This window comes from Plectrocnemia conspersa, unplaced genomic scaffold, assembly GCF_051122295.1.
Source record: "Plectrocnemia conspersa isolate PC_06_02 unplaced genomic scaffold, ASM5112229v1 ptg000011l, whole genome shotgun sequence".
Taxonomy (NCBI): Eukaryota; Metazoa; Arthropoda; class Insecta; order Trichoptera; family Polycentropodidae; genus Plectrocnemia; species Plectrocnemia conspersa.
Genome location: NW_028277175.1, coordinates 15,234,283 through 15,252,924, shown reverse-complemented (window position 1 = coordinate 15,252,924; position 18,642 = coordinate 15,234,283). Strand labels below are relative to the sequence as shown.

The window sequence follows — 18,642 nt, the reverse complement described above, 5'->3', positions numbered from 1 at the left end:
AACCCTGGGGTGGCAGTTGTCTTCGGCGGCTGTCGAGCGTGCTTCGCTCGTTAGGGGCGCGCTGGCGGGCGCGGGGGTCAACGCCTCGTGGCGCGGGGGGAGCACTGGGGCGGGGACGCAGCGTCCCGCTAACAGGACCCCGCGCCACGAGCACGCCCACGCTGACCACGATCTCTTCCTGCAAGCCTTCGAGAGTGAGCGTTGCCCTTTTCCTTTCTTATCAACCGCCATTTTATGTATACTAAACGTGTTTACTTTTTCATTTCAGAACCGACTCAAATATATAGATTTTTACGTACACGGAATATGTTATCTGTAAGTATTTCTTTATGTTCGACTTGTAACTTTTTTGATCAACAATTTTAGAAACATTTCAATATTGTCTTTTTTCAATTTATCGTATAGGCGGCTGGATTATTTTTAGTCTCGCTTCTCAGTAATTTTACATTTCTTTTATGTATAAAAAATGCTCCTTTTCATGGACTAATATTTTGGAAAAACATACTAACAGCCAGTGAAAATTTTTCTCTGTGTATAAGTATCTCGAGGTATTGGCAAAGTTCAAGGTATATGTTTGTTTCTATAAAACAATTAAATTCGACGGGGAGCCAATCTCTAAAATGGTTGAGAATCACCGTTTAAAAATATAATCGGAAGAAACAATATCTGGTGTATATGGAGCTCATAGATATCTTTTTAACAATTTTAAAAATTGTTTCGCCAAGCTATAGCAATACAAAATGAATTGTTTCACTCACATTCTATAAAAATTTGCAAAAAAAATCGATTCTTTATCATGATTATAAAGTATATGCAGTGTCAAAATACACGTCAATGTGGTATCCGTAAAGTTTACCGATACTACAATTGATTGTCAGTTAACATATTCAATTTCTTTGTAATTTTACCCATCAAATACATATGAAATTTATTCTTTTAATTCCATAACCATTTATCCTACATCAATGAAATTTAAAATGGAGCAATAAAATAAGGGTCTAGGAAATTTCATCGTTGGCTGATTAATTTTTTTTAATACCTGACCCTTTAAACTATTCTCGTTTTATGTTTTTATCATTTTAGAAATTTTCGTTCATCGAATTGCTTGGCAAAATCTTTAAATTTCCCTCATGAGATATTGCAATGTAAAATAATAATTTAATAAACAATAATGAGGAACCATATTGTAATTCTTTCTTTCTAATAATAGAAGACACTGGTATATAAAGGTATTTGAATAAAAAACCGGATTTTATCAATTTGTGATTATGTGAATGTAGTGAGTAATAAAATAATAACAATGACCAATAACACAACACATATCTGTTTATTTAGTGTACGAAAAAACTAGATAAAAGCCAATCATATAAAATTATTACTAGCTTAAATCAATTATTTTACTTCAAAGTTTTAAGGATTTTTAATTTTTTAAACATAAAGCCAAATTGTACCTTTCTTCTATTAACTTTTTAATCCATAATTCTGCAAACTTCTTCTGTTTTAGTTTTTATCATTTAAAGCAAATTTTATAGTTAAATAAAGGTAATTCCTTTTTGAAATATTTTAGCTAAATCATCGATTTATGGTAAGGATTATGATATTACATTTCAAACTTATATTTATGTTTATAAAATTGTAAATCCCTAAAACGTTTATGTGAAATAATCGATTTAAACTATACTCTATTTGCGTTAACACGGTCAGCTTGAGAGCTATTCATTTCATCATTATTCCTAATTGATTATTTATTCTACTATTAGTTCTAGAGCACACAATATGGATATACTTATCATTACTCCGATTGATTGATAAATATAAAAAATATAGTAATGATTTTAATATCTATAAATTTGTTCAAAATATAAACAGGAGTAATGATACGTATATCCGTATCGTGTGCTTTAGAGCTAACAGTAGGAGCGTAAACCCAAACTTACCATCTCTCTCTCAATTATGAACTGTGTTCACGCAAATAGATTATAGTAGTAATTTATATGATCTGCTTTTATCTTTATAATATTTTCGCGTATTATGTAATTTTTTCATATACCAATTATACATACATGTGTTGCTTTATAACGCATCGATATTATTATTTTACTACTACATTCACATAATTACAGGAATAGTTTACAGAATTAAGTAACCAATGTTAAAAAAAATTAATCCGATAATGATAAACTAGTCGGCGAAGAAACGGCGGTGATGAAACCACCTAGACCCTTATTTTATCGCTCCATTTTAAATTTCATTGATATTGGATCAATAGTTACGGATATATTAAAAATATAAATTTCATATGTATTTGATAGACAAAATAATACGTGAACTGCCATGTAATTGTTTTCAATAAGTAAATCACCGGCTATTAATAAGTGAACTTTCCGTTCGACAAATTGCGAGTCAATGAATTATCTGACGAATTTACCGGTCGGTGAACTTTCCTAGAACCCATCGACGCATTTAAATGCTCCTGCATCAAGGAGATGCAATATATTCATAATCTGATTCAACTTTTGATTTTGAGAAAAATCATCCTCATTTTGCGACATATTTGCCCAATTTTAACTTTTTAAACCACATTAGCATCTGTCTACTTTCAGCACTGCCATGCCAGAATTCATCTCCTGATCCTAAGAAATGAGCATACAATGCCTGATCAATGTTATCAGAATCTTTTTATGTAATATCAGCTGATATACGTGTCGTTAAACTTCATCTGTATTCGATAGTTGTCTAGATCTCTTTCTGTTGTCATGCAGAATCTACTTTTCGTCACAGGTAATGATTCGATTAAAAAATGCGATTTTATCGTTTCATATCAACAAAAACACACCTCCGAGCGTATGAACTCCTGACTGGCAGTCGATTAACTTTTTAATTTCAAATAAAGAACCAGTGAAAATGTTCAAGCCCATTCTCAATTCCACTCAATATCTTATTCAGCAATACATATATTTGTAACTTAACTTTTACTAAAAACAATTCAATTAATACTATAAATTTCCGACAAGTTTGCTAAGTATTTTCAAACCAGTCTGGGTTTTTTGTTTTCATTTGAATTTTACTTCTGATTACGATGAGACACAGCATTCATGATTATCTTTATTATCAATCAAAACTTTTAGTTTGGTTGATATGGAATAAGGATTTAGCAAGGTGAAGTCCATTTTTCCTACAGAAACAGATTTTATCATAAACTACATTTTAAAAGAATGCAAGTCTTGTATTTTGAACCCTCTTTTGTTTATATTTAATTTAATTTTGATACCCTCCCGTTTTTCAGAGTTGTGGAAATGCTCTAAGGTAACCTAGATTCATAAAAAGGGTGAAGTCTCACATTGATAATTACCGGCCAATAGCTTTGCTTTCAGCACTTGAAAAATTATTCGAAAATATATTACAAAAATACATTTTTAAGCATTGCAGATGTATGATATTGAAAACATAGATTTAAATGCACCTTCTTAATGATTTATATCCCAATAGAGTCTTGTTTAGCAATAGTATTTTTTATCAATAATATTTGTAGACAAACTTTTTAAAACAAACATTGACATTGTGCGTGCATACTTTTCGCCCTGCATCGTAGTGCAACAATTTTTTACATAAAAAAAAACGATTTTATAAATTTTTAAGCGATCGAGGGGAAAATGTGTTCCATCCGTACTATGGATAAAATATCTCCAAAATTCAACCTCTAGATTTTTTGTTATATACGAATTTACTATATTGAAGTTAATACAATAGTATTAAAGTATTTCATCAGTCTAAAATCAAAAATATAATTATAGCTTATAAAACGTTTCACTTTCAGCCAATATTCCTACACCGCACACTATCCTACATGAAGCAACGCATGTCTCGTAGTCATAAATCGAGAGAAGGATTCAAAGTAGATTCTTTATTGGAGAAAGCGTTGCAAAAGAACCGCACCGACACTCAGCCATACTGTTTAGGCAGTTATATGACATTGACGTTCTTGGGATACCATGATAAAAGCTTGGACAAATCCGAAGATTATCAAATCAAAGTCGAAACGCTTCTCGTCAAAATATGTCATAAGAAACGTAAAGACAGTTCCTCTGCCGTCTACGAAGACCCGGTAAGCATTTAATTTCGTACATTTGATTACTTGCATATGAACGAAAATTAATCATGTTCGTATTAAAGGTGGGAACTGCTTCAGTACCGTTGAACCCGTCACCGTCTGAGCTTCCGTCGATGGCGTCCGCCGTTAGCATCTCGAGCGATGCTTTTAGTCCCTCTCAAGGTCCTAACGTAAAGACTTACATGCTGCTTTTGCGCGTATACATACACAAGCAACAGAACATCAACAGTAGGAATAACGACACGAGGAACGGCGACAGTGATGGTATGTTAAAAACGATCTATCTGGATGAATCTCGAAGTTGACATTCACTAAACAATTTTATGTCATTACAGAACCTGCACACAAGCGCCTTAAAACGACTGAAGATTTTAAACTGCTGGGAAGCCATTTGAAAGTGTATGATAAACACAATCGTTGCATTTTGCAAGGGGGTGAATACTCGCTAGTTTTACGAGATATATCTCCCGAGGCTCCCATCGTGCGATCTCCGCATAAGGCGCTTACTTCTCATTGGGAAACTATATCTGATGTGAGTATTTTGGATCAAGTTCTTGATTATTCATTTACTTTCAATGAAAGAAGGGGTAAAAGTCCATATTGAGAGTTGATGTTTTTTTTTACTAAAAAATGTATATAAACAAATCTGATGTGTAGAAACAATGTCAGTGATTTTTATAATCACCGTCTGATCAATCGTTAGATTTGTTTTTTAAATTGAAATTTGATTTTTTTTTTACATAATATAATTACAATTTCAAGGCTTTATTATGATACAGCTGAAATCAGTGTGTAATTCTTAAAATAAATCGAGTAATGTTATTTTTGTGACAAATATCTTATTTAGTATTATCAAGAAAATGTATTTTTCCTAACAAGGATTTGTGACTATAGTATTATTATATTTTCAGGAATCCAGTATAACCGGCTCAAATAATCCGTTTGATATTTTTGACATATGCCCGACATTAAAAATTAGACTAAGCTGGAATCAAGAGCCTTGCAACGGTTTAGTTGCGAGACCTCGACCGCTTCAACAGAGAGTAGAAACTACCGAAGAATCGAAGACTGATCCGAATATCTGCAATAAGGAAAACAATAAACCGTCAGGCGAGGGATTGAAATTCAGCAACATACTAGCCAAATGTAACGGAGTACATCCTTCAAATAAATGTATAAACTGCTTGCTTCAATTAATCTATTATATTGCCGATTGACTGTTGATTATAACTGAACCATTTACATTTTTCAGCAAATGATCAAACGACAAATAACAATACCAAAGTAGACAATTCTAATTTACAAATAATTTATCAATTCTTATATAATAATAACTCACGTCAGCAAACGGAGGCTTGCGAAGATCTGCACTGCCCATGGTGTTCATTAGATTGTGGCCGTCTTTATGGTTTACTCAAGCATCTGAAGCTTTGCCATTCTAGATTTTCGTTCACTTATTTCGTACGTATCTTAACATGTGAATTGTGTCAACTATTTGGACATCAACCCTTCATTTTATGATGATTGTTTTCCAGCCTATACCCAAAGGTGCTCGCATCGACGTATCCATAAATGAATTATATGACGGGTCGTATGCAGGGTCTCCGCACGAAGCTTGCGGAGCAGGGGGAACCAGCGGCAGCGGTCCCATGCGCCGTACACCAATCACGCACATTTTGGTGTGTCGTCCGTTTAATAGAAGACCGCAAAGAGTTCCTCCTTCTAATAATTTAGCTGAGTTTTTAGAAAGCGATGATAATGAATTGACTGATGGGCAACGTCCTTACATCACAGGACATAATAGGTAATTAGTTTTGACTTCTATAATGGTATTTAACAAGTCCATTTTTATGGTTTCCTTGACATCCATCCAAAATCGTGTTGTACTTTAACCGAAGTGTTTAAAGAAAATTTATATCAAAATTAAACAAATCAGTCAATTGATCAGCTGTTATTTTATGAACTTTGATAATACTTATTGTGCATATTTACAACTAAATTTTGTGTATATTGAAACAAAATTCCATCAATTTGTGTGTAAGCACCTAAAGGTTCAAGAGCATGCTTTGCTTTAACAAAAAAGTAGAGTTGGTAATATTTGATGATATTTTCGTTCAATAAAATATTAAGTCAGATTATAAAAATTATCATTTTTAACATAGTGAGCAAACAAATATATATTTATTTAGTGCCAAGATAGCTTTGCTTTACTAAGTCATTCCTTAATTCAAGATATATGTGATGAAATAGTACTTACTTTGTGCTTAATCGCTTATCTCAGCTAAAGAACTCTATAAATCTCAACAGCGATGAAAAAAATACAACTGCCAAATATTCTAAAATAGGATTTAGTAAAACACATAAAGCTTCATTGGAAATATATTTCTCTAATCGTTCGGATGGTTTTAATACAATATCTTATTTATTTAAATTATATTTATACCATCGTGACCTTACAGGTTATGCGTCACGACGGTCAAATTATATTATCTTATAAATCATTTAAACTAAATGGACTTAAAAAGAATTTGCTTTTGCCTGAAACTGAAATAATTAATTATGGTTTCAGTCAAAAATTTAATCAAATATTGTCAGTATAATTTATATTTCAAAAGTCATGAAATAATGACATAATTTTATATTTTACAGACTTTATCATCACACGATTACTTGTTTACCAATTTATCCAAAAGAGTTGGAGAATGATTCCGAAGAAGAAACTGACCCTCTATGGCTCCAACAGAAGACGATGATGATGATCGACGAATTCACAGACGTAAACGAAGGCGAAAAAGAACTGATGAAAATGTGGAATCTACATGTGATGAAGTATAATTTCGTCGGCGACTGCCAAATACCGATCGCTTTGCAAATGTTCCTACAGTTGAAAGGAAGGGAGTTGCTGGAAAAGAATCTCTACAGGAATTTCGTGCTTCATATGTGCTCCCTGCATGACTTTGGTCTGATCACGTCTGTCGTATTCTACCAGACCGTCCAAATACTGATACAGATGTTAGCTGAGAACAATTTGGCCAAACAGAAAATGCGCGAGAACATAATTACACAGAGAGAGCATTGGACTACTGTCGGAATGCATCAACAGCCGACGCTGATAGAGACAAAAGCCGCGCCCGTGACGAATAAATCGTCAGGCTTCAGCGGCGATTCTTCCCCGGCTGTGAGACGTAAAACGTCTGCGATGCAGAATACTAATAGAATGATATCGTCAGCCTTCAGCGTGCAGCAGTCGCCTTCTGTGAGCGGTAACGATAGTTCGAAAAAAAAGGCAGAGACGACGGTAGCTCCCGTGGCTCCTGCCCCTCCGTCTGTAACGCCTCAAAGGCGAAAAAGCGTCCAGTTGAATGGGAACGCTGTCAACGGGAAAGGTCCGCCTTCCGAGTTGCCTTTGAGAAGAAAATCCGCAGGAACCAACGGCAACCCACTAGCGTCGAATCAGAACAGGAAAAGGTTATCGTTACACGATAGGAAAAACTCTGCGTGAATTTATATTACATAGGATTCATGGAGAATTTGGATATAGGTTAAATACATATGTATAAAAATGTATGTTGTTTTTCTATATTTTGTAAACTATTGTCATGATCCAATTGGAGTAAATCAAAACACTACTGTTTAAAACTTGTCTTTTAAAGCCAGACTGACTACGAGCAACTTGTTGTAATTTTTTTGATTTACTTTCGTAAGAATCCTATTTTTATTATTTAATTGTATGCGAATTTAATTGAAATGTTATAGTTTAAACATTTAGGTTTGAGTCACTCTTAGAATACGAAATTTTTTTTAGAAAAATATTTTACATGCATTTTTAAATGGAATATGTATGTCGGAGCCTGAATAAGACAACAAAACTGCCAAATGAATGTGTGATTATGTTGAAAGACAGTGAATGATGTGCGATTTTAGAATGAATGCATTTATCGATATACAAGAATTTGTATGATTTTTTTCTAAAATGCCTATTTTTTATTCAACAAAAAATGCCGTTTAGTCATTTTATCATTTTTATTCTGAAAAAATATATCAAATTTAACTGCGTCTATTTTATATTATGAAGACTGCAAATATACTATTTTTGATGATTATTTTTATATATGGTAATATTCGAGTGCAGACATGTAAAAGAGGATGGTGCCTTTGAATGTCCGTATTATACGTTTTTATTGCACTAAAGAATCAACGTTTAGCAACTGTTGGTATCCAATTAATAAAATCACAACAGTGATTATAATTGACCTCAGTTAATAACATGTCTTTATGCAATAAAGACAATCAGTAATAAAATATCACATACATATTTGTTTTATTAGTTATCCAATTGACATTTAATATTATCATATAAATTCATTTCAATATGATTTTTAATTTGTCAAAACTTACATTTTTTTTGTTAATGTATGATATATTATTGTAAGTATGTAGTCGTCATTATTTTATTACTGTCGACCAATCGCATCGTTGTAATGTCGCTATTAAATGGCACTTTCGATGCTCATACCATTTTATGTTATGATTGATGTGATTAATATATATGTATTAATAATAATACAACTTGAATTTTATATATTATAATATCTGTCTTTTAATTATTACATTCACAAATCATGATGTTATCTGCCACAAAACTAGCTCTTTCACTCGTTCGTATTTGAAGTATTGAGGGAAATCGATCGGAATCTGCTTGAACTTCCACTCGCGGCTCAGATTCCTGCACTTCATTTTGTCCAATAAACTAAGAAACGTCTCGTAGCATGGAGCCACCGAATCGAGATCTTCCATTGTAAACACGAATCTCTTCTCTAATGCTATCAGTATGGTTTTCGTCGGAGGAGTGCTGAGTAGTTTTTCCATTGTGTTAATGAAGGATTCGGTCAGAGTATCGTCATATATGACTGAAATCATATATAAACAATTTTTTACTATATTATTTCGGGAGCTTTGATTCTATTCACTGAGCCGTAATCTGTTTATTAGTACAATCGGATTAATTATATAAAATTATTCTTACCATCGGCAGCAAAAATCAAATCAACACTCGATAATTCTTTAATAATCTCGTTCGTAAACTCTTTAGTGAAGTCCAATTCGGTAACGATAAACTTGGATTTCATCAAATTCTTATTCCTTTCGGCATTGTGACTTATCAAATCCAATATGCCACCGATATTAACGTCTAAAAAATATTATTTTTTAAGCACAATATAATTTAATTATAAAATATATTATAACTACCTGTACATATGACTTTTTTGGCAAACATTGCCGCCACGAAGGACGACAGACCCGTACCAGCACCCAATTCTAAGACATTCGTCTCTTTCAACCGCCCCGATCGCCCCCAATAAATCCCCAGATCTGCAAGAAGCAAAGCTCCTCGCCAAACTTGAAGACCGACCAACTGCAAAGCTGTGCTTATGCTGTGCTCTATCTGTATTGCGTCGGTGTTGTTCCTGTTAATAATCAAATCGCCGTCTTCGTCACAATCTGATTTGACTGACGGATTCGTAAATGAAAAATCTGATACCACGTCTGTAAAAATTGCATTTTGTCATAAATTTAAAAAATTAATAAGGTAATGAAAATTTCAACTCACTTCCATGCTTTATAGGCGTTTTTGCGGTTTTATAGTCAAATTCTGAATATATTTCAGAGGTAACCTTATATTCCGGCATCTAAAAATAAAATTAATTCTATTATTACATTATTTAATATAAATATTACACATATTATAAAAACAATTTTAAACATTAACTCGAAGAATTACCGTAAAAAATAAAATGTTTTAAAAGTTAAACATAGGATTCTTAGAGACGAGTTATCACACCGAGATCAGGATCAAATATGAACTGTTGAAAACTAAATTTATATTCACGGCCAGTTAAATCAAAGCTGAAGCCAATTTTTCGAAAAATATTTCGCAACGTCAATCGAGACATACTCGTGCCAATGTTTCTCAATCATTTTAGTGAGAGAGAAATTAACACATGTTGATTTTAATTTTTAAAAAAATATTTATATTATATAACAATGATGGGGATCTGCTTATATAAATCTTATTTACTATAAATTATATATTTTTAAATAAATTAAATATTCACTTTCACATTATAACGTTAATCTTATAGAGCGATTTCTATGATTATTTATGTTACATAATAGGAAAAGACTGACTTTTGGAAACGTGCCAAAAATTCATTTTGATATTTTTATAAGTCTATAGCCTATTTTTATCTACTACGTCACGTACGCACACAGCGCACGTAATAAATCATTTTCAGTCTTACAAGTTGAAAAAATTGACACAGAATGTTATACAAAATAAATTTAACCTATAAGCGAGTATCGACAATAAAATATTTACACAAACTAACACTTTTTAAGATGCAATTTAATTCATTATTCAAATAACGGCACAAACATACAAGTATTACCTCCATTTTTATGTATTGACAAAGTATTTTTTGAATTTGCCGCGTAAAACTACGTCAAAACAAATTTCCCGTTTTCTTTGTTTAATACGGTATGTCTAAATACATATTCATCCACATTAGCTGTTAATTTAAGGAACTCTCAATTTAAACTAAAAATTTAACGATTTTAGCTAAAACATTATCGTTCGGTGATTGGTAAACAAGCCAAGATGGCCGGCATGTTTGGTTTTAAGCGATATAAATTTGACCATATAAATAACATTATATATTTTTCAAAATCTCAATATAAATATCACTTATTTATTATGTAAATTGTTCTGTAAAACTATATATTGCAGAAAGTTTATTGTTTCAACTTTCAGAGTTTGTCAATGCAGTTTCTTCGATGATCACCAGGAGACCCCAAAATAACCCTTTAGTCAAAATGTTAATGTCATAACAATATTCATAGGTATTTTTACATGATATTAATAAATATTTTTTCTCTAGTTTGGTAGGATTTGAAATAACGTTTTATATCAATTGCAATTGATTTTTATCACATGTAATACGTAGTGCAAGTGCATTACGCAGAATCACAATTGGGAAACGGGTACCATCACCTAGTTTAAACATATTTTTTAAATTAAGCCTGCTTCAATAAATGATGTCATATGCTTATTCTGACATTAAAAAGTAGATGGAAGAGATATTATCCAATTAAAAATTCTCTAAAAAATGAAAGAGATAATATCCAAATAAAAAATACTGAAATTAATCCACAACAGTTAGGGCCGACCCGAGGGGCGGGCTGTACGTGTGATCTCTCGGGGCGCTAGCACCAAAGTGGATGCAAATTACTCCGAAGCGAGGCGTCATTTGATTCTATTTAACACGGTGTTGGAAGTTTGTATAAACACAAACAACTGGCAAAAAAGCTCATCTGGAGTTTTTTTGTTTATTTAGGGAAGCTGCGAAAGCTAAAAAATTGCGTTTTGTCGCCTGTGCTCTACAATCTATATTTGGGACTAGTATTCAACAAGGCAATCGATACCTAAAGAGGAGTACGTATAAGTAACTAAATAATAAACAATGGGTGCTATTTAACAAGGAATTGTTAAAAGAGATATGCATTTAAATAAATATGTTGTTGTATTGCTTATGCATGAATCTTCGGATTTCTTCTACAGAAAATAATTCATTTCATAAAGTTATTCATAAGGTGTTCATTGTTCTGATCAATACTCGCTAGCTACCAATTATTTTATACATTGCTTATTCAAATTATCCTCATAAACAATATTCATTTCACTGATGATATAGCCATAATAGCTTAGAACGCCGAAAATTTGCAAATATTTGCAATAAAGATTGTCCATCTATATTTAAATAAATACAATAACGAGTAAAGATGAGAGAGACTCGTTAAAACTGATTTAACAGATCAAGCAATACAAGCACCTTGCTGCAATACTTCTGAGACATTACGGACTACGCTATTCCGTTCCTAATATGTGATCGAGTCGTCCATATGGAACTAGGTAAGGATTACAATAGCAGTAATACCGATATTGGAACAAAAATTGACTTTCGATACTACCGGTATTACAGAATAAAATACGGGTTTTAATACTTTTTTTTAAAATCCGTACATATAATTGATTGAAAACGTTACCCTTTGAAACTATGAAAATGACGATGGCCATTAACATTGCTTTATTATCCACTTCTGCTTGGAAGCAGAAGTGGATAATAAAGTAATGTTAACCAAACTATTGTTATCGGCGTAAGATACACTTTTTATTATAAAAAATGATATTGTGTGGTACATTTTGAAGCACAGTAGACATATTTTTATATTGATCACAGTGTTTTCCTTAGCTGACGATTGATCCTTTTTAACTGCTTATTCATCGAAAGAATTAGCTGCTCTAATAGGCTCAGAGGCGGCCATATTATCCATATTATTTTTTATAATTATTGAAATACATAAAATATTCAATTCATAAGATATCCATAAATTTGTGTGTGTGTTTTTGTATTTAAACTTTTGGTACATGATAAATATTTCCAAATGAAAATGTAAATTAGTTGAATAGATTTATTTTCGTAATCGTAGGGATGAGAATTATGTAGTGAGTAGTGACGTGTAAAGGTAATGGTCGGCAATTAGCGCGTCAGGACGCAGCGCATCTCCGGCCAATCGCGTGTCCCCACGCTTTGCCGGTGCCACGTCCAGCCTGCCGTCACAGCGTAGGCCGCGCTCTTTCACTCACTCGTCAGCGGTCAGCGCGCCGACACCTCTAGCCATGTCGCTCCGTTTCCTGGTAGTCGCGCTTTGCGCCGTAGCCCTCGTCGGCGCCGAAGACGCCTACACCCTGGAGGAGAACGTGCTCGTCCTCACCAAAGACAACTTCGCCTCCGCTTTAGCCGAGTACCCCAACCTCCTAGTCGAATTCTGTGAGTACATTGCACTTTCTGTCTTAAAAAGTTTCGACTTGTCGATGTGGCATCACATGACGCTTTTGTTTCGCGCAGACGCTCCCTGGTGCGGACACTGCAAGAGCCTGGCTCCCGAGTACGCCAAAGCCGCCACCCAATTGGCGACCGACGAGCCTGAGATCAAGCTAGGAAAGGTCGACGCTACCCAAGAGCAGGAACTCGCGGAGCAGCATGGCGTCAGAGGGTATCCCACGCTCAAATTCTTCAAGAACGGAAATTCGATGGAATACAACGGTAAAATATTTTTTTTCTTTAATGTTTCGATACTTTTAAAGATATTAGTTACAATAAAAAAATGAGATCATCACTTTTTTAATTATTGTTCGAAGAGGAAACACTAATTATTCAATTATATCCAATCCAGTTAATATACATTTTTAAATTAACCATTTTAATATATATTCTATGAAAATGCTAAAAATGTGAATGTTCTTAGACCTTTCATTGAAGAAAGTCCATAGTCCATTCAAATTTTCAAACCAACAATTTTTTTCTCCTTCCTGTGAAGCTAACAAATACGCAGTTAACCTTCGATATTTATGGAAACTAAATAACTTAGCGCGAATTTTATCTATAGCTGCTTCTGAGAAACTTATTCGTGAATATTAAGCTTTCAAATCTAAAAATACATTTTTTATAACATTATCTTTCTATTCAATTTGATTAGATCAAAATCGAGAAACTGATACCATCAAACTTATTTTTTTCATAATTTTTAAATTAAGTATCGGGTGCTGGTTAAATGAGGTAAAATTAAAACGCGTAATACTTTTACTAAATTATATATTCTCTATCTTTTTATACAGTTATTCTCCACGTGTTATCATTTTTTTAATGTGCTTTTTTGTATCCGTTTTTGTAAGAAAAAAAATTACACCTAAAAACTGTTGCAGGGATTTAAATAGATGATAGTCGTTTGAAACGCCGTCTTAAGAATACGGTGGGTGAGAAAGGAGTTCTCGAGAAAATCCATTGATTTTATGTATCATCTTCTTGGATAAAATCACCCTTTTTAATTTTTTAAATGTCTTTTTTATGGTCTGAGTCGCTTTTGAACGAATCAGCTGAACACACTACGTATCTGTCGTTATTGTCTGTCTATAATCCAATAACTCATAGTGAATTATGCCCTTCATATTATCTTATTGGGGTGTAATCCTGTTCTCGGGGTTGAAATTGGAGGTTGATTGCGATTCAGTAACAATTCGACTCAAAAATAAGTTTTTTGTTCTAGAATCAATAATTATTGGCAAAGTAATTTTCCTCAGACCATTTATGAGATACCCATATTCTGCAAATTAACACCTTTCTTAATTTTTTAAACATTTGAACTGATGTAGATGACGTTGAGCTTTTGTGCTAGTTTATGTATCGTTAATCTCAGATCTGCTTTGATGGCAGCCCTAATATCCTCACTAACAACCCCTAAAGATTACCTTCTCTTACGTAGTTATTCAATGTCAAAATTCTCGAAATTAATATTTTAGAACCACATTAGACACTATAAATTTAATGGCATCTCTGTCTATTGCATTACAGATATTTTTAACTGCTATTGTCATATGATGACCGAGTTGAAACTCATATAGCTTAACTGAGTTTATTTTATCTTCACTGCCATTGATTGAAAGAATAGTAAAATTATCGTTAATTTATAAAAAGTTATACATTTTAAAAAATATAAGAATAAAAAACGCAAAGACTGATGATATTTAAAAAAATATGCATCTATTTTGAAAAATCACACTATCAACTTATATAAGTATATATTTAGTTAATATATAAAAGGTAATTAAATAAAATGCGTGCTTACATAATTTCAGGTATTATCTAGCCCGATGATATTTTATTTAATTATCGAGTTACAGTGTTACAAGATAATAACTATCACATTTTAGATAATTTTAATGGCAATCGTTATCATTGCCACGGTTGTTACTTATTGATTACTAAATTATGTAATTACACGCAGGCGGTAGACAAGCCGACGACATCGTTTCCTGGTTGTTGAAGAAGACCGGTCCACCGGCTAAAGAACTGACCACCGCGCAAGAAGCCAAGGAATTCTCCGAATCCGCTAACGTCGCCGTAATCGGCTTCTTCAAGGATCGCGAATCCGAAAACGCCAAGAACTTCCTCGCCACCGCTTCCGAGCTCAACGATCAAGTCTTCGGCGTCACCAGCTCGGAAGATGTTTTCACAGAATTCGAAGCCAAATGCGGAAACATCATTCTGTTCAAGAAGGTGATTTTTTATTTACTATGTTGCATGTTCCTGCTTACGTGTTTATATATTGCAACCTTCATAAGGTGGCGGATAATCAGGATGATTAATAGAAAATATATGCTCCCTTTTATGAAAAATAAAGTTAATGTCTTATAAGCATGTAAAAAATCATTATTGTTACTATTTATTTGTTATTCAATCTTTAAGGCAATAAAAATGTTTTTTTAACACATTCTCTTTCAATTCTTAGTTCGACGAAGGTCGTATTGTATACGAAGGCGAAAACAAACCTGAAGATATCAAGAAATGGGTATCGTCTGAATCTTTGCCGCTCGTCGTAGAGTTCAGTCACGAAACTGCTGCTAAAATCTTCGGCGGTGAAATTAAGAACCATTTGTTGATGTTCGTATCTAAGGTTAGTGTTTTAACGAATAAATATTGTTGATAAATCCCAAGAGGCGCAATTATTATTGAAGTATTTCTGGTTTTAGGAAGCTGGAGATTTGGAGAAACACGTCGAAGCATTGAAACCGGCCGCTAAAGAATTCAAAGGAAGAGTATTGTTTGTCACAATCAATACTGACGAACCAGACCATGAAAGGTGTGTAATTTTTGTATCTTTAAATATTTTAATGTCGTTATTTCTGTTGAAAAATCAAATATTTATTTGTATATTTTATAGAATTATGGAATTCTTCGGAATGAAGAAAGAGGAAGTTCCAGCCATGCGATTGATCGGCTTGGAAGAAGATATGTCTAAATATAAGCCAGCTAATCCAGCTTTAACTGCCGAGAATGTTCAAGTATGTATACACTAACACCTTATATCTATTAGTAATTATTATACGTTCCTAAAAATTATTTTTACCAAATTTAGGGATTCGTGCAAGACTACCTCGACGGTAAACTCAAGCAACATCTCATCTCTCAAGAAGCTCCCGAAGATTGGAACAAAAATCCAGTTTGGACCCTCGTCGCCAGCAACTTTGACGAAGTCGTCTTCGACGAAACCAAGACTGTCTTAGTCGAATTCTACGCGCCGTGGTGCGGACACTGCAAGCAGTTGGTTCCTATCTACGACACCTTGGGTGAAAACTACGGCAAGAACGCCGATATTGTCATCGCCAAGATGGACTCGACCGCCAACGAACTCGAACACACCAAGATCTCATCGTTCCCGACGATCAAACTATATACCAAAGAGAACAAAGTGTTCGAATACAACGGCGAGAGGACACTCGAGGGCATGATCAAGTTCATCGAATCTGGCGGTGAATACGGACAAACGGCATCGGAAGAGGTGAGCACGTTTAATGTGATGATTCTACATTTATCTCTATATTTATTTAAAATTACGTTATTAAAATGAATTATATTTTTATAGGCGACCGAAGAAGAAGACGAAGACGCCGACACTGCACCAAGGGACGAATTATAAAGTGCACAGAGACGATGTGGTTGTGTAATTTAAATAAAAAACTGTGTTAAATATATTCATATTACTGAAAAAGACTATATACATCGATGCCAATTCCATCATTGATACAAAGATTCGAGCGTCATGCGCAGATCCGCATTTGAGTCTACACATAAATAAATGATAACAGTGCAGACAAAACGTGACTTAAAAGTACTCATCAACACTGGATGTTGAAAATTCGCATCTAACAAATGCTTTCTAAGTTAACATTGATTGTTGAAGACTCTCATCTTAAGAGTATTCTGATTTTATTTATATATATACATAAAATCAATGCCATCACCTTCTATTCTATCACATTCCAATTTCTTTTCCATTTATCAATCGAAATGCCTCTTCAACGAATGTGACTTGAGAAGCGTAGTATGTGGATCGACTGAAGACGTCGAGATTATATTTATGATTGCCTTTTAAAATGAAAAATATATATTTTGTCTACTATATGTTTCTTTTTTACTCAGGAGATGGATTGTGTTATTTTATGGTGCATTTAATAGCTGCGATATGTGTGAATATCTTTGAACTGAATTATGTATATGTATTGCCTATATATGTAATGATGAATGCCAATAATTATTTTTTTTTAAATACTAATTCTAATTTTTTATTGAACCGGTTATAATTCCACTCCTATAAAGTAACAAATGTGTCCAACAAAGAAAGTATTAACTATATATAACAATTAACTTCACAGATATCGCTTTTAAGAATAGATATATATTTTTAATGTTAGTTTTTATTCTTTATACTGTTGTTCGTATTTGTAGTTCGTTTATATACTAGATCATTGTGGCAGGTCGAAAAGAGATTAATCTTCACATTTGTATAAAATACTGTTAATAAAAACATCTTCCTTTGAAACTAGCTTTTATTATTTTAACTTCAAATATGAAAGTACCACCACTTGAACAAATATTTAAAACAATAAATAACTGCCTGAAGAATGTACATTATGTTAATCGTCATTTGAACAAATGTTTTTTTGCTACAGCACAGTAACTATAATTTGATATCAACATCCAAAAATAAATAAGATAAGATTACACAAGTGTGCGTGTCTATGAAACTAATTTATGTACGTGTTGGGCCACGTTACTTTACAAGATTACAATGTCAAGGTAAAAAATATACAATAATTATAAACGTGACCTTTAGAATCACACGTAACATTTACTTTTGAGTAAATGCATCATTATTATGTAATTAAATATTATCATTTTTTACATTCGACAAGAAAAACCATATAATTTTTACATAATAAAGTTTTGTATATGTCTTATTTTAACGAAACTAAAATAGAAAATTATGAGATAACAACCAGACACCAGCAAGTAATGGCTGATTATATGATCAAATTCTGGTTGTTTTTGTTTGTCTTCGTTTAGTATGGCTTTTTCCTGCGACAAATTTGTAGAGTAAACTTCCCCAATGCATGCATGAGATAGTTTAAAATGTTCAGAAAGACAAGGGACTGATTAAAAAAGCAAATGGATGTTTCGCAACTGTCAAATAGAGTTTAAATTATATTTTATATTATATAGGTTAAATTATATTTTCACTAGTAGAAATATTTATCTACTGGTAAAAATGTATTTGGACTTTATTAGTGAAAATATAATTTTACTGAAAAATACACATTAACCTTAACATTTATACATCACATGTATTAAATAATGATACGGGTGTAAATGTATACATATATTACTACATATGGAAAAGTTGAAATCGTATAATTATACTAGCACTTGCCAGATAAATTATATGTTCACTAGTAAAAATATGTATCTATCAATGAAAGTATATTCCGATATGATTTCACTGAAATGACATATTTTAAAAAATATTTTCGCGATAGATTCGAAACATTTTTTTAGATTTTCTTCGAGAAATAACCT

The 18,642-nt window shown here is 32.9% G+C and overlaps 3 protein-coding genes across 7 annotated transcripts; 2 read left to right on the top strand and 1 right to left on the bottom strand.

The window, feature by feature from the left end:
- Window positions 1-7,750, top strand: Su(z)12 (Polycomb protein Su(z)12). The gene is made up of 9 exons (XM_088196454.1): window positions 1-194; window positions 269-315; window positions 3,818-4,105; window positions 4,174-4,375; window positions 4,447-4,643; window positions 5,023-5,284; window positions 5,364-5,572; window positions 5,647-5,915; window positions 6,761-7,750. The coding sequence occupies exons 2-9, from the start codon at window positions 307-309 to the stop codon at window positions 7,611-7,613; spliced, it is 2,289 nt and encodes a 762-aa protein (XP_088052580.1). The 5' UTR covers window positions 1-194; window positions 269-306; the 3' UTR covers window positions 7,614-7,750.
- Window positions 7,751-8,681: 931 nt separating this feature from the next.
- LOC148229639 (methyltransferase-like protein 22) lies at window positions 8,682-10,790 on the bottom strand. Of its 4 annotated transcripts, none has more exons than XM_088196457.1 (5): window positions 10,561-10,790; window positions 9,723-9,801; window positions 9,362-9,658; window positions 9,138-9,302; window positions 8,682-9,021 (listed from the first exon to the last, which is right to left on the bottom strand). In XM_088196457.1, the coding sequence occupies exons 1-5, from the start codon at window positions 10,564-10,566 to the stop codon at window positions 8,732-8,734; spliced, it is 837 nt and encodes a 278-aa protein (XP_088052583.1). In that variant the 5' UTR covers window positions 10,567-10,790; the 3' UTR covers window positions 8,682-8,731. The 4 variants fall into 4 exon arrangements, with proteins under 4 accessions (XP_088052583.1, XP_088052585.1, XP_088052584.1 ...); XM_088196459.1 differs by having other exon boundaries at window positions 9,362-9,646; window positions 10,561-10,771; XM_088196458.1 differs by lacking the exon at window positions 10,561-10,790 and adding an exon at window positions 9,894-10,032.
- A 2,019-nt stretch (window positions 10,791-12,809) lies between these two features.
- Window positions 12,810-17,341, top strand: Pdi (protein disulfide isomerase). Of its 2 annotated transcripts, none has more exons than XM_088196456.1 (8): window positions 12,810-12,999; window positions 13,078-13,275; window positions 15,014-15,285; window positions 15,518-15,682; window positions 15,759-15,868; window positions 15,950-16,070; window positions 16,145-16,567; window positions 16,652-17,341. In XM_088196456.1, exons 1-8 carry the CDS (start codon window positions 12,849-12,851, stop codon window positions 16,703-16,705), a joined length of 1,494 nt encoding a protein of 497 aa, XP_088052582.1. In that variant the 5' UTR covers window positions 12,810-12,848; the 3' UTR covers window positions 16,706-17,341. The 2 variants fall into 2 exon arrangements, with proteins under 2 accessions (XP_088052582.1, XP_088052581.1); XM_088196455.1 differs by having other exon boundaries at window positions 16,145-16,582.
- Window positions 17,342-18,642: the final 1,301 nt, after the last annotated feature.

Excerpts from the sequence above, each read along its gene's own strand:
- Pdi (XM_088196455.1), top strand. The coding sequence starts at position 12,849 with ATGTCGCTCCGTTTCCTGGTAGTCGCGCTTTGCGCCGTAGCCCTCGTC. Across the intron at positions 13,276-15,013 it reads AAATTCGATGGAATACAACG|GCGGTAGACAAGCCGACGAC; the intron begins GTAAAATATTTT and ends AATTACACGCAG. Across the intron at positions 15,869-15,949 it reads GACGAACCAGACCATGAAAG|AATTATGGAATTCTTCGGAA; the intron begins GTGTGTAATTTT and ends TATATTTTATAG.
- LOC148229639 (XM_088196457.1), bottom strand. Across the intron at positions 9,659-9,722 it reads AACGCCTATAAAGCATGGAA|ACGTGGTATCAGATTTTTCA; the intron begins GTGAGTTGAAAT and ends CAATTTTTACAG. Across the intron at positions 9,022-9,137 it reads TTTGATTTTTGCTGCCGATG|TCATATATGACGATACTCTG; the intron begins GTAAGAATAATT and ends ATATGATTTCAG.